General features: G+C 44.2%; 1 protein-coding gene across 2 annotated transcripts; it reads left to right on the top strand.

The window, feature by feature from the left end:
• The first annotated feature begins 3,864 nt into the window (after positions 1 to 3,864).
• Positions 3,865 to 9,760, top strand: LOC109752785 (diacylglycerol O-acyltransferase 1-1). Of its 2 annotated transcripts, XM_020311687.4 has the most exons (16): positions 3,868 to 4,328; positions 4,923 to 5,003; positions 5,110 to 5,183; positions 5,272 to 5,347; positions 5,532 to 5,599; positions 5,841 to 5,964; positions 6,617 to 6,715; positions 7,439 to 7,540; positions 7,621 to 7,757; positions 7,924 to 8,005; positions 8,121 to 8,141; positions 8,411 to 8,473; positions 8,558 to 8,605; positions 8,780 to 8,842; positions 9,185 to 9,238; positions 9,320 to 9,760. In XM_020311687.4, the coding sequence occupies exons 1-16, from the start codon at positions 3,984 to 3,986 to the stop codon at positions 9,422 to 9,424; spliced, it is 1,542 nt and encodes a 513-aa protein (XP_020167276.1). In that variant the 5' UTR covers positions 3,868 to 3,983; the 3' UTR covers positions 9,425 to 9,760. The 2 variants fall into 2 exon arrangements, with proteins under 2 accessions (XP_020167275.1, XP_020167276.1); XM_020311686.4 differs by having other exon boundaries at positions 3,865 to 4,328; positions 8,411 to 8,605.
• Positions 9,761 to 12,521: the final 2,761 nt, after the last annotated feature.

Here is a 12,521-nt window from a genome sequence, read left to right on the forward strand (position 1 = left end):
AATGAATGTATCTAGATGTATTTTAGTTATAGATACATCCATTTCTATCCATTTTTGTGACAAGTAATTCCGAACGGAGGGAGTAGATGCTAGCAGCGGCAAAAAGCACACACGCCATCAACATCCCAACCAGCAGAAGTGGCATCCCCTACAATTCATTCACACTCGAGCATGTGAAACAACTCACACGACTTTACAGGATAAAATCTATGAGATAGTCTGGAAGGCCCTATGTATAGTGCTGTTTGAGAAATCCTGCACCTCAAAAATGCCGGTATTAAAATTAAAAGGCGTACGGTTGACACATGACCAGCGTAGCGGCAAGATCATCCTCCCAAAGCTCCCACACAGGGTCCACGGCTAACTTTGCAACACAAAATATTTCGCTCTCGGACACCAACAAAATAATCCTTCCAGCCTCATTTGCATTTCTAGGCTCTCATGATCTCCCACACCAGGAGGACCTCTGTGAAGCTCTCATTCTGGAAGGTGAAGAGATACATTGCCAATTTATCCCCGTGGTTTATCATCAGAAAGAAAAACGTCAGTAAGAACAGTACTGAATAATATATGCATCATGCATCTTTGCTAGCTACCTCGGCATCAACCTGACAGACATACACAATTGCAAATGAGGCTACCAAAGCTAATATTTAGATTACCCAAATGATGGTTTATGCTATGCACATGCCGTCATGTTGTGGTGTGAATTACAGAAAATGCTTGCTCCTAAGAAAATAAAGAATCTTAGTCAAAACAGGAAACTATTGCTGACATTTTTTAAAATTCAGAGGCACTCATGTAACCCTTAAGTAAACTGTTTTGTTTTGCCATTCTCTTTTTCAAATGCATCAAGACATTAAGCTTCAATGTTTTCTCGAGAGGAAAAAAGAAAGACTGCTCCAACCCATAACTAATAAAATGCTATATAGTTTTAGAAACCCAGTGAACAGATCCTGTGATGAGATTGGGATATACTAATATCCTGATCAATAACACATCACGACTTTTTTTGAACAAACACGACCATATATCAGCAACATCCTGCGATCCAACACAAAAAAATTCAGAAACAAAATCTCTAGGCAGTCGACAAGCAAGCATCTACCGTTCTTCACAACGGATCTCAAATTCTCAATTGACCTTTGCACTGCAACCAAACATGATTTCATAGCGAGGCATGATAAAAATCTATCTTGTTACTAAATCTGAGTTCTTGAATCTGTAGGAACAATAGCATTACAGCTTTTCATGGTAAGATATAAAATACTCTTGCTAACAGGAAAATCCGAGCTTTTCAATCACGTACCCTCTCCAAAGTGGTCTCAAAAAATGATTAGAATGCCCGTCAAACACTACTAAATAAGTGAGAAAATCAAGAACAATAGTACAACACCCATTCTATCATTTAATCCAAAACAAGCACATCCAAACAAGTGTAATTACATTGCCAGCAGAAAAACTATCTGCCAGGTCTTTAACAGAATAATTTCTTCATCAGATCAGTCCCAGCTGCAAGTAACTGCACCGCAGCACACTATTTTTTCACTTGATTTAACTTCAGTGATATAATTTTGGTGAGAAGTTCAACTTTTACAGATCATTTTACAATTTTTTATATAATTACAAATCAAGCTTCTTAATTATGCTCAATCGAACATGCTGAACTACCCAAAGTCCTCAACTAATGAAACGATATTGTTTCAGAAGCATTTCAAAATTTCTTCCTTAATCCAGTAAGTATCCCAAGTGAACATGATGTCCCTTAAGAACGTTCCCTATCCAGAATGACTGACACATGCCAAGTAATTCAGGAGACCATAAGAAAGCAACTGAAATCAAGTGCAGAGAAAGATAACATTTGGATTGAAGGTCACTTACTTGCAAGATGTCTATACGACAGCACCAACGGAGAAGCACACCACGATTGCAAGGTGCTTGTTCCCAGCGACGCGACTCTCCGGCGGTCGGGACTGGAAAAGCTGCGGATGGATGACGAGCGGGGGCGCGCGACGACGGGGAGAGGACGGCGGCGTGGCTGAGGTACTCATCATCTTCCTCAATGTGAATGCGTGAGCGGACAGGCGGGGGCGCACAATGATGGGGTGAGGACGGCGGGATGACGGAGGTACAATCTGCAGTTCTATGTACCATTTGCAGTGGTGTTGAAGCTTTCCTGGCAGATTTGACAAGTAACCTCACCAATCAGGTTGTGCATATGACTGAAGAGAAAAAGAAGGCCATTCACAATGTTGAATGGATAGATAGCCATCCATTATCAACCAACTAACAGGAAAACACATGAATATAGTACTAACATCCGGCATTCAATGCTACTCCCATGATTGCAGAATGGGCAGGAAAAGACCGCGTCGAGCTAGTCCATCCGCTTCCTAAGGGGTGGCTTAGCGGACTTCTCTCCTTCCTTCAAAATCTACAAAGAGCGGCAGTTAGTATCTTCTAAAAAATACAGCAATTGTACACGCATGGGTATCCATGTGCAGAGTAGTTCTAATTATTTTACTAAGCTATCGCACACCATTCCTTATAAAAACAACTAAAATTTGTAACCACGCAAGATAAAGATAGCACACCAAATATACACAAATCATCATCCACAAGATGGAATCCATGAACACAACAACATGCATGATCCTGCTATGGACACCAGGGGCGGATCTGACCCAGAAATTGTGAAGATCCCATCTCTACGGCCTGGTGGTATTGATTGATTATATTCAATAAGAAAGAACTGATGCTGCGGTGGATGAGAAGAAACAACCTAGCTTTTTTCCAACCGGGCTCTCACCCCTTTCCATTAATTTTGCAATAAACGGAAATACATCAGTGTGTAACCAAGTCTTTTGTCATCCAGCCACCTACCAAAACCTGATGGCTAGCTGCTCATGCATACCTTCTTTGAGGGGAAGGAAACCTGATGGCCGGATGAAGACTGGGACGGGGTGCAGATGACAGCAGGACGTCCTGGGGTCCGAGGAAGAAGGGAGAAGGCGACGGGTCTGTCCCCGGGAAGCGGGGGGAAGGGGGTCGGGATCGAGGCGGTGGCGGCGGCTGCAGCCCCCCGCACGTAGATCCACACCCCGGCGTTGGAGGAAAACAACTCATGAGGAAGTCCTACCTGCGCTCAATGCACCCGACCGCCGCTGCCATGCTCACCGACCTCGGCCTCGCCAGCACCTCCAATGGCTTCCACGCCGCCGAGCTCAGGGCCATCGCGGCCGCGTCCCCTGCCTCCGGTGGCCATGGCGTCCTGTAGTTTGGGAACGGAGAGAGATTAGTGAGGAGAGGGGGAGAAAACAAAGGAGGGCGTTGGGCGCGGTTGACCGGCTGAGGAGGTCGGCGGCGGCTTGCAGGAGCGCGGGCGATGACCGGAGGCTGGGTGGATCTAGGGGAAGTGCACAGGAGGAGGAGAAGGGAGGAGCGGCGGTGCTGTTTTTCTCGATATCGGGAGAGAAAGAAGTATCGAGGCCCAAAAATTAGGAAGCTGCCAGCGGAATCTAAGGAGGCGGTTGTTTCCCTTGTGCGAGCATACGAACGCCCGAGTTTTCGTTCGCCAGAAATATGTTTTCTTGTTTAATAGTAGTGTAGATACGGAGAGCGGACGTGGGTGGACGATTTGGATGGGTGCAGTTGGATTCGCTCTCAATTACAGTGCAGTATGATTCGCTCTCAATACCGAAATCCTTTCCCGCCGCACATGGCCACTCGGACTCCGAACAACAGACACATTCCCTGAAAAAAAAATACTGCTACGTTCCCTGAAAAGAAAAAACCCAACAGACACGTGGGTCCCACGCCAGCCTCCTCCCGATCCGAGGTGTGATACTGATCGACGGAAAGCCGGCCTTGCTGTACGTCACCACCGGGGAAGGCCTTCTCCTCTCGTCTCGACGTCTCCTCTCCTCCTCCAAATCGAGAGGCCATAGAGAGAGAGGGTCAGAGAGAGAAACCTAGCCCCTTGAATGGAGGACTCGAACGGTGCCGAGATCAAGGCCCCCCCGCCAGTCCACCGGCGCCCGCCGCGCCCGCGTGGAGGCGGCTTCACCCCCGAGGGCTTCGTGGCCGCGCTTCGCCGCCGGCTGAGCTCCGGTGCCGCGGTGGCCGCGCGTGCCAGCTTCGCGGCGGACTCTGGGGACGAGTCCGGCCCCCCCGAGCCCTCCTCGTCGCACCGCCGCCGCGACTCAAGCGGGGACACCTCGTCCACCGGCGGCCCCGGGGACTTCACCGCGTTCAGCTTCCGCGCGGCTGCCCCAGTTCACCGGAAGGCGAAGGAGAGTCCCCTGAGCTCCGACGCCATCTTCAAGCAGGTGGGCTCCTCCCGCTCTGGCCCCCATTTCGTTAACAGACCTATCCTCGTTTAAATGTTTAGCTCTGTCGGTTGCTCAATTGTTTATTTGTGTCTGAATTTCATTATGGCTGTTATGTAACGATAATTCAGGCGTTTCCTTGTCATAAAAAGTTGTTGCTCTTTTGGGTCGAAATCTGACAGAAGATATGTTTTTGATGCGTGCGAGAAGCACAAATCTAGTACAGTGCAGTATGATTTTTTTTTTTTTTGCGGGGGGTGCACTATGATTGGAAGGTTGGTCGCGGAATCACGTGATTTATGTGGTCAGATAGATGGTCACTGGTAGTTGTGGGTTTAACTCACGTGCTTTCTTTTTCAGTGTGATATGTGGCCATAGTTGATAAGCACGATACGTTAGTGCTTTATTAGGTAACTCAGGTCGCACGCTGAAATGCAACGGACATAGCTATCCTTTTTGCTAATGATTTGTCCTTGGCCTTTTTTTTCTATTGCTTGTGCTTTTCCGTCAGAGCCGTTTTAATGAAGGCCTTTTCAATCTGTGCAGCTGCCAGAGTCATTGTTCTCTGATACTTTTTCTTGTCATTTGTAACAGAGTCATGCAGGCCTTTTCAATCTGTGCATTGTTGTTCTCGTTGCAGTGAACGGCCGGCTGATTATTGAGAACTTAATGAAGGTTTTTATCTGCCTTTTCTCATCTAGTAAATATAAACCATCCCCTCACTTCGTCATAGACGTACCGTATTTGTTTATCAGTCTTTTACTCCTGATGCTGTTTGCAGTATGGCTTATTAATACGAGCTGGCTTTTGGTTCAACTCTACATCATTGCGGGACTGGCCACTTCTAATGTGCTGGTAATATTCAGTTCTGCTATGGTGTATGCCATTGTGTTTGCTTAATGCCTTCAATGAACTGATCGTGTTTACGATTTTCCTGTTCCAGCCTTAGTCTACCAGCCTTCCCTCTTGGTGCATTTTCAGTTGAGCAGTTGGCGTTCCGTAATGTTATTACTGATGCTGTAAGCCGGGACTCTCTTAACTATATATTGTGTATCTTACTTTACTGATATACTGTATTCTAATGAACAGCTTGAGTTGCCCATGTTTTGTGTAGATCTTGGGTTCTCTTGTTCTATCTATCATTTCTTCATATTTTTGTACTCTTGCACCAACTAACACCGATGTTTTACTCATTCTTTGCAGGTTGCTACCTGTCTTCATATCATTCTTACCACAGCTGAAATTGTATATCCAGTGCTTGTCATTCTTATGTAAGAACATTCATCTTTTCGAATTTATGTGAAGTAAGAGAGCTTCAGTTGCATGCCAGAATGTCACATAGAGGCACAACAAAGTGCATGCACACATATACCATATATCAGATCTGAATGCTGTTTCTAGCTTCATCATATAATTGCATTTCATTCTTAAATCCCAATGTTAAAGCTTTTGCAATAATAGGATATCATTGCTCTGCATTTCCCTGATACCACATGCTGCCACTTGGTTCAGGTGTGATTCTGCGGTTGTGTCTGGTTTTTTGTTGATGTTTATTGCCTGCATTGTTTGGCTGAAGCTCGTATCTTTTGCCCATACAAACCATGACATAAGGCAATTAACCATTAGTGGTAAGAAGGTATGTTTCCATCATTTTCATTCCTTTTATTTGTGGGCTTTCATACTCAGTTTAATTGGGGTGGATTGGGCCACAGCCAACAAATAGCAGGTCCTGACACTTCCCCTTGTTTCACTTATGAATATATCTGAAATGTTTTCCAGCACGATCATAAACATATACCTTATGGTACTTACTCCCTTGGGATTCTTGTATTTGCACTTCAACCGAGATGCATGTCGAAAGTATTGGATTACCAAGGTTAAAAAAAAGTATTGGATTACCCCTCTTTACTAGTCCACTTATTACTCTTGGATGATTTGTTATTTTAGTAGTACTTATAAATGCCCAAATCGAGGGCAGAGTCTGGAGTGGGATGGCGGTGGTGTGTGTTGGGGATATAGAGAGGAAAAAGTTAGCTGTCTCAGAACAAATCACATGGCCCGCTTCTCTAATGCTGGTACTACAGCTTGAAAATTCTTAGGTGATACGTTCTACCCAAGTTCTTAAATAAATTGCTATTTTAACGAACTGTTCAGTTCCTAAAATTTCCATGAAACACTGCTTCTGTTCCTCGGTCTTATTCTTTGCTCTTCTGTGCAGCTTTTTGTTTTGATACTATTGCTATCTTATTAAGCTTTGTCTTGCTCCACAATAACATTCCATCTATTAGGTTGATAATGCACCCAGCACAGCTGACATGGATAATTTACAAGCTCCAACTTTAGGGAGCCTAATATACTTCATGATGGCTCCAACACTGTGCTATCAGGTATGTTTCTAATCATCCTGCATAGAGAGGTAGTTGTAAAAGAATCGTGCTAACCCTGACTTCTAGAAGGTAGTTATTCTGATTGGATGATTAGATTCCACAGCCATATTTCCATCATATTTGGCAGAGGAACCACCGCACATGTATCTTATACTTTTACGGCCTAATATATCATTTTTTTCTTTGATTTTAACAAAATTATGTCATTTCTCCGACTTATTTCAACAAGGTAGAAAATGTTTCCCTACAAAGATTATGATGCAAATCTGAAGTTTACGTGCTTGTTAGCAAGGCACTTAGAAGATAGAATTGCAGTCCTCTGAGCCTCTTTTTGGCTAGCTTTGATTCCATTTCGTGTATTTACATATTTATATAATACTCACCAACAACTCAATGTCTTGGGGGAACCGTCATATACTTCCTCCGGTCCAAAATAAGTGTTGCAGTTTTGAACCGGGGTTAGTTCAAAACTGCGACCTTTATTATGGATCGGTGGTAGCACAACGCTGACCTAGAGGTCTCGAGTTAATTGTACTTGAGTCCGTATGCAGTTTCGTTGGTCAGTAGTGACTGCCAGTTGACAATACCGCATGCTCTTGTTTTTGGAGCATTTAGTGACATTTATTATTTAAATTACAATTTTCATTTCCATCTAGCTGCGAAAGGGATTGTAGGAGGTTATTTGCTGTTCAAATGAACTAATTATTAGTATTAATCATGCAGCCAAGTTATCCTCGAACTGAAAATGTTAGAAAAGGGTGGCTGATTCGTCAAATTATTCTGTACTTGATATTTACAGGTATTCAAGGTTTCATTATTGAGCAGGTAAGCCATTTTATCTTTCTATGTCTTACAAAATACTCAACGTGGTTCTTAATCATCTATTGACTTTTTTGAAATTGCAGTACATAAATCCAATCGTCGTGAACTCTCAACATCCATTGAAAGGCGGACTTCTGAATGCTGTAGAGACTGTTCTGAGGCTCTCATTACCAAATGTTTACTTATGGCTTTGCATGTTCTATTGCTTTTTCCATCTCTGGTAAATGCCTATTCATCAATCAAGTGAATAGTTAACTTCAGTACATCACGGGATGAAAGTCTATTTGTTTTTGAATTTGTTCTCTGGATTATCCGTCATATAGAAATTCTCTTAAACACTCTCGGAATATTGCAGATTTACAGTTTGAACTCATATTGTTACACAGGTTAAATATACTTGCTGAGATTCTTCGTTTCGGTGACCGTGAATTCTACAAAGACTGGTGGAATGCAAAAACAATTGATGAGGTGAAATACAAAAGTTCTTGAAGTTAGTACTGATTTTCTTCTCACTTAAACATAGCTAATTTTGTGTATGATATTTGCTTCTGCTGCATGTGCTTCTGTACCCGGATGGTATTAGTATTGGCGAAAATGGAACATGGTATGGTAGTCTTTTCTCAACCATGCTATTTTTTGCAAGCTGCTTGTAATAAAAAACAATATCTGTACATAAGCTTGCACCTTTCCGATGGAGTTATAATATTTATCCTATTCAAAGGTCAAAGAAATGTCAAGCTCAAAATGGAGGTTCTTTTAAAAAGAATGAATTTGATATTTTTTTTCTGTTATATTGCTTGCTGTTGGTCTTTTAATTTCTTTGTTTATTTTCCGCTTTCATGGTTTTAATATGGATGATGTCTATGTTCGCAGCCCGTGCATAAATGGATTGTTCGTCATATATATTTTCCTTGCATGCGAAGTGGTATATCGAAGGTAAATTGCAAGATGTTAAACTGCTATGCTGGGCATGCGTTGTACATAGTTTGTGTTTGGTCATTTGTGCTGTTTTTCTTGCAGGAAGTTGCTGTTTTTGTATCATTTTTTGTATCTGCCGTGCTCCATGAGGTAAACTTGCTCCCTTTGCCTTCCCTCACATAACCACACTAATTATCTAGCGCTCTTTAACCGCTTTTGACACTTGTTGGGTGGCTTACTTTGTTCTCTGTTTGCTGTTCAATAAAAGTAGCATCTCGGCCTGTCGTGAGTAAATCATGATACCTTTTGATTATTGTATACCAGCTTGTTGTTGCTGTCCCCTGCCGAATTCTGAAGTTCTGGGCATTCCTAGGGATCATGCTGCAGGTATGCCAAAATTTATTGCTGCATCATAAAATATTGTGCAAGATATGTTGTGAATTTCTAACTTAAAGTCACTTTTGAGGATCATCCTATATGTTGTCTCTTGTATTCTACTCCCTCCGTCCCATAATATAAGACATTTTTTGACACTAGTGTAGTGTCAAAAAATATAAGATACTACCTCTGTTTATAAATATAAGATGTTTTGGCAGTTCAATTTAAACTGCCAAAACGTCTTATATTTAGGAACAGAGGCTGTACTTGATAGTAAGTAGGTCTGTCCTGCTGTATCATCTAAGACAGCAAACTTTGCTTACATCATCTCCTTTTCTCCCTTGTTGCCAGATCCCCCTTATCACATTGACATCATGCCTCAAAAGCAAATTCAGGGATACAATGGTTAGCCATCCTTTCCTTGTTTCCTACTAAAGGATTCTACTTTCATGTAAACCAGTTCTAATTTATAGTCACCTTCAACAGGCCGGCAACATGATATTTTGGTTCTTTTTCTGCATCTACGGCCAGCCTATGTGCGTTCTCCTGTACTACCATGATGTGATGAACAGGATTGGGAAGACAGAATAGAGCCCCATCTTCTTTCTTATTCCACTTTGGACCAACGGATTCAAAGAAGCAATAATATGTACAACGTGAAACCGCATAATTTCTTACACCGCAACAATCTTTCTTGGAAAATCTAGCAGCTAACTAGTCGTGGGCATTATTGTACATGTACATAAGCTTATGTTTTTCACATTCTACTTGTAAAAATCCTGCCCAGCCCCACCCCCCCCCCCCCCCCCCCCCCGCCCGCCCCAGTAACAACGGTGTGGCTATTCCCCACCTTTTGAAAAGATTAATTCAACTGCTATCTGTTTTGTGTGAATTTATTTGAAATTATTATTATTATTATTTTTTCAAGAGATCTGGTTGGAACAACCCCCAAACTGTTATATTAACTGCTGTATTTGCTCTTAGATTGCATACTTTTTACTATCGAATCATGTTAGAGCAAGCACCGACATCTCAATGCCGGAGAAGATCAGACTTGGCCAACAAAAAAAGACAATTTCGTTACTACAAAAAGCATCAACAGTACAGCATTTTTTCTTGAAAAGTCTCCAGGGCTCATAGAGCTCTCCATTCATAGTGGTGAAGATACAAAGCTCACTACGGGACTTGAGAAAATAGAAATTTATAGACTGGTTCTTGAAACTTGCAAGGAGGACCCTAACTCTAGACATAAGATTGCAATCAGGTCCAAAAAGCAACTCCTACTCGGATTCACGCCGGTTGCGCCATCGCACCGTCTCCCATCGGAGAAAGGATGGATGGACTCCAAGCCGATCTTGCACTGCCGAGGAAAGGGAGGAGCATCGGCCATAGAATACGTTGGCGAATCCTGTAAGTGTCAGGATCCAGACTATTGAAGATTGAATTAAGCACTTCTATTCAGACTTCCAGAGATAATTTGACGACCGAGTTCTAGGGTTTATAACTTGTGAAAGGGGGGAGGGGACAACCCGGTAACAAACAACGACGCGGGAGTCGCAGACAACCGTCCGATGAAGAATCGATGGGTAATAGCAGCTCACAAAGGCGAACCGGTATCTTCATGGGTGAGTCGTTGGATAGGAGTCAACGGGTGGAGAGTCATCCGACACGCAGAAACAGGTGAGGAGCGTGTAATTCTTTAGTTAACATTAATGGAGCCTGACAATACCCCCCGAATGAAACAGATTTTGTCCTCAAGCGTGAAACGAAAAACCTTCTGAGTGAAGGTCGAATCTTCCCAAGTAGCTGCTTCGACAGGCATGTCCACTGAATAACCAGTGCACAATTGGAATGCTGCTGTTGCCCCAGCGGCCAAGGTATTAATTTTCTCTCTAAAATGGCTCCAGGCTCCATTTTGATGAGTCCAGTTGCATCCACCAAAGGAAGGTATTTTGTAGGAATGGCATGAGAGCCAATGTGTTTCTTCAGTTGACTGACATGGAGGGTATGATGCAACTGACACCCCTTTGGAAGTAAAAGCTTATATGTTGTGTTGCCAACCTTTTCTAGAACTCTGAAAGGGCCATAGAACTTGGAATGCAGTTTTCAGAAACATGTGTAAGCTCAAGAATGTATGTCTGTATGGTTGTAACTTTAAGTAAACCATGTCTCCCACCAAGAACTCTATATCTTTCCTTTTCTTATCAGCATAATATTTCATTCTCTCTTGTGCCTTCAATAAATTCTCTTTGGTTACTTCCTGAGCTAGCTCTCTAGCTCTCTCCTATGGAGTAAAGTGTCACTGTCGGGGCAAATAGAGTCTGGTAGAGCTAATTTGGCAACTGTCGGGGTCTAAGAACCGGACTTTGGGTTGTTAGCTGCGACCCTTTGTGAGTTCGACCAGGGACTCGTCTAGCTTCCTAGGTCATAGTTGATCGAAGGTGGAAGAACAGAGAGAAGAACACATAGGGAATACCCAGGTTCAGGCCACCATGTTGGTGTAATACCCTACTCCTTCACTGCTCTTTATTTCATATGATAGTTGGCTACAATGTGTGACTTGTGTTGCGAATGAGTTCAACCTCCCTTTGAGGCCACAACATTTCCCTACTTATACTGCCTCACGGGGCCCCTCGCGAAGGCCCTCGTTGGCTGAATATTGAATTGAATGGGATGGCTCTAGCCTGTACTGATGAAGTATGGTCGTCTACGCCACACACGTACGAGCTTGTGATGATAGCTCCCGAGGCAGCGTATTGCACCGCAGATATTCTCCTGCTTCTTCCCTCGTACAGGGCAGTCAGTGCCAAGGTACCAGCCCTGTAGCAACGTCTACAGGGGAGGGGACCGCTCGTGGCTACTGTAGATGACCGCGGGCGGGGCAAGGCTCTGCTCGCACCCATCCCACGAACGATTCCCATTGTACCGCCCTGCGACCGCTAATGCGTGTAATAGAAAGGAGAGGAGGGATCATGAACGATGTCCCTGGGATTCATGATTCTCGAGAGGATCTTTACGATACAGCAGAGAGGCTTCCCGAGACCCTGGGCGAGTGTTTTGCTCTCCCGGGACCATCCTTACAGGAGTGTTAACCCCGGGAGCCGCTGCACCACAGGGGCCACAGTCAAGCCTAAGGCCGCCGGCCCGTGGTACCCTGATTCCCATGGGGCCGACAGTAGCCCACGTGCCCATTTTTCTATGTGTCGGGCGACGATTGCAGAGAGAGAGATGGGCCTCATAGCACCGGGGGTTGACGTGTGGCAGCTCGTGCCGCCTTATGGGGACTAATGACCACCGTCCCACCCCATTGTGTTAACTATGGGTAATCGAGTACTTGGCGGAAAGTGGACTGCCTTCTTGGTTCGCGCATCACACCCGTTGTATGTCCTTGGGGAGCAGAGATCATGTGTCGTCACATGAACCGGCGGACGGTTGCCTCTTTTTTTGCCATTTGGTTATAAAGAGGGTGAGTTGGACGGTGCCGCGTCGGTTACCGCATCACCTTCTTCCTCCTGCTCTCACTTCGCCTCCTGCGTGTTTCTCAACTTCTCTCCACCCTGTCCCCTTCCCCGTGGCGTCCCACGAGTCTCCGCCAGACGCGGGAAAGGAGAGGAAGAGCGAGATGATGGTCCCAGCAGAGCCCTTGGCATCCCTGTACGAACCTGAGCTTTCTAACACTCGGAGTCTG

This window comes from Aegilops tauschii, chromosome 1 (assembly GCF_002575655.3).
Source record: "Aegilops tauschii subsp. strangulata cultivar AL8/78 chromosome 1, Aet v6.0, whole genome shotgun sequence".
In the NCBI taxonomy this organism is placed as follows: Eukaryota; Viridiplantae; Streptophyta; class Magnoliopsida; order Poales; family Poaceae; genus Aegilops; species Aegilops tauschii.

Excerpts from the sequence above, each read along its gene's own strand:
- LOC109752785 (XM_020311686.4), top strand. The coding sequence starts at position 3,984 with ATGGAGGACTCGAACGGTGCCGAGATCAAGGCCCCCCCGCCAGTCCAC. Across the intron at positions 5,184-5,271 it reads TGGCCACTTCTAATGTGCTG|CCTTAGTCTACCAGCCTTCC; the intron begins GTAATATTCAGT and ends TTCCTGTTCCAG. Across the intron at positions 7,541-7,620 it reads AAGGTTTCATTATTGAGCAG|TACATAAATCCAATCGTCGT; the intron begins GTAAGCCATTTT and ends TTGAAATTGCAG.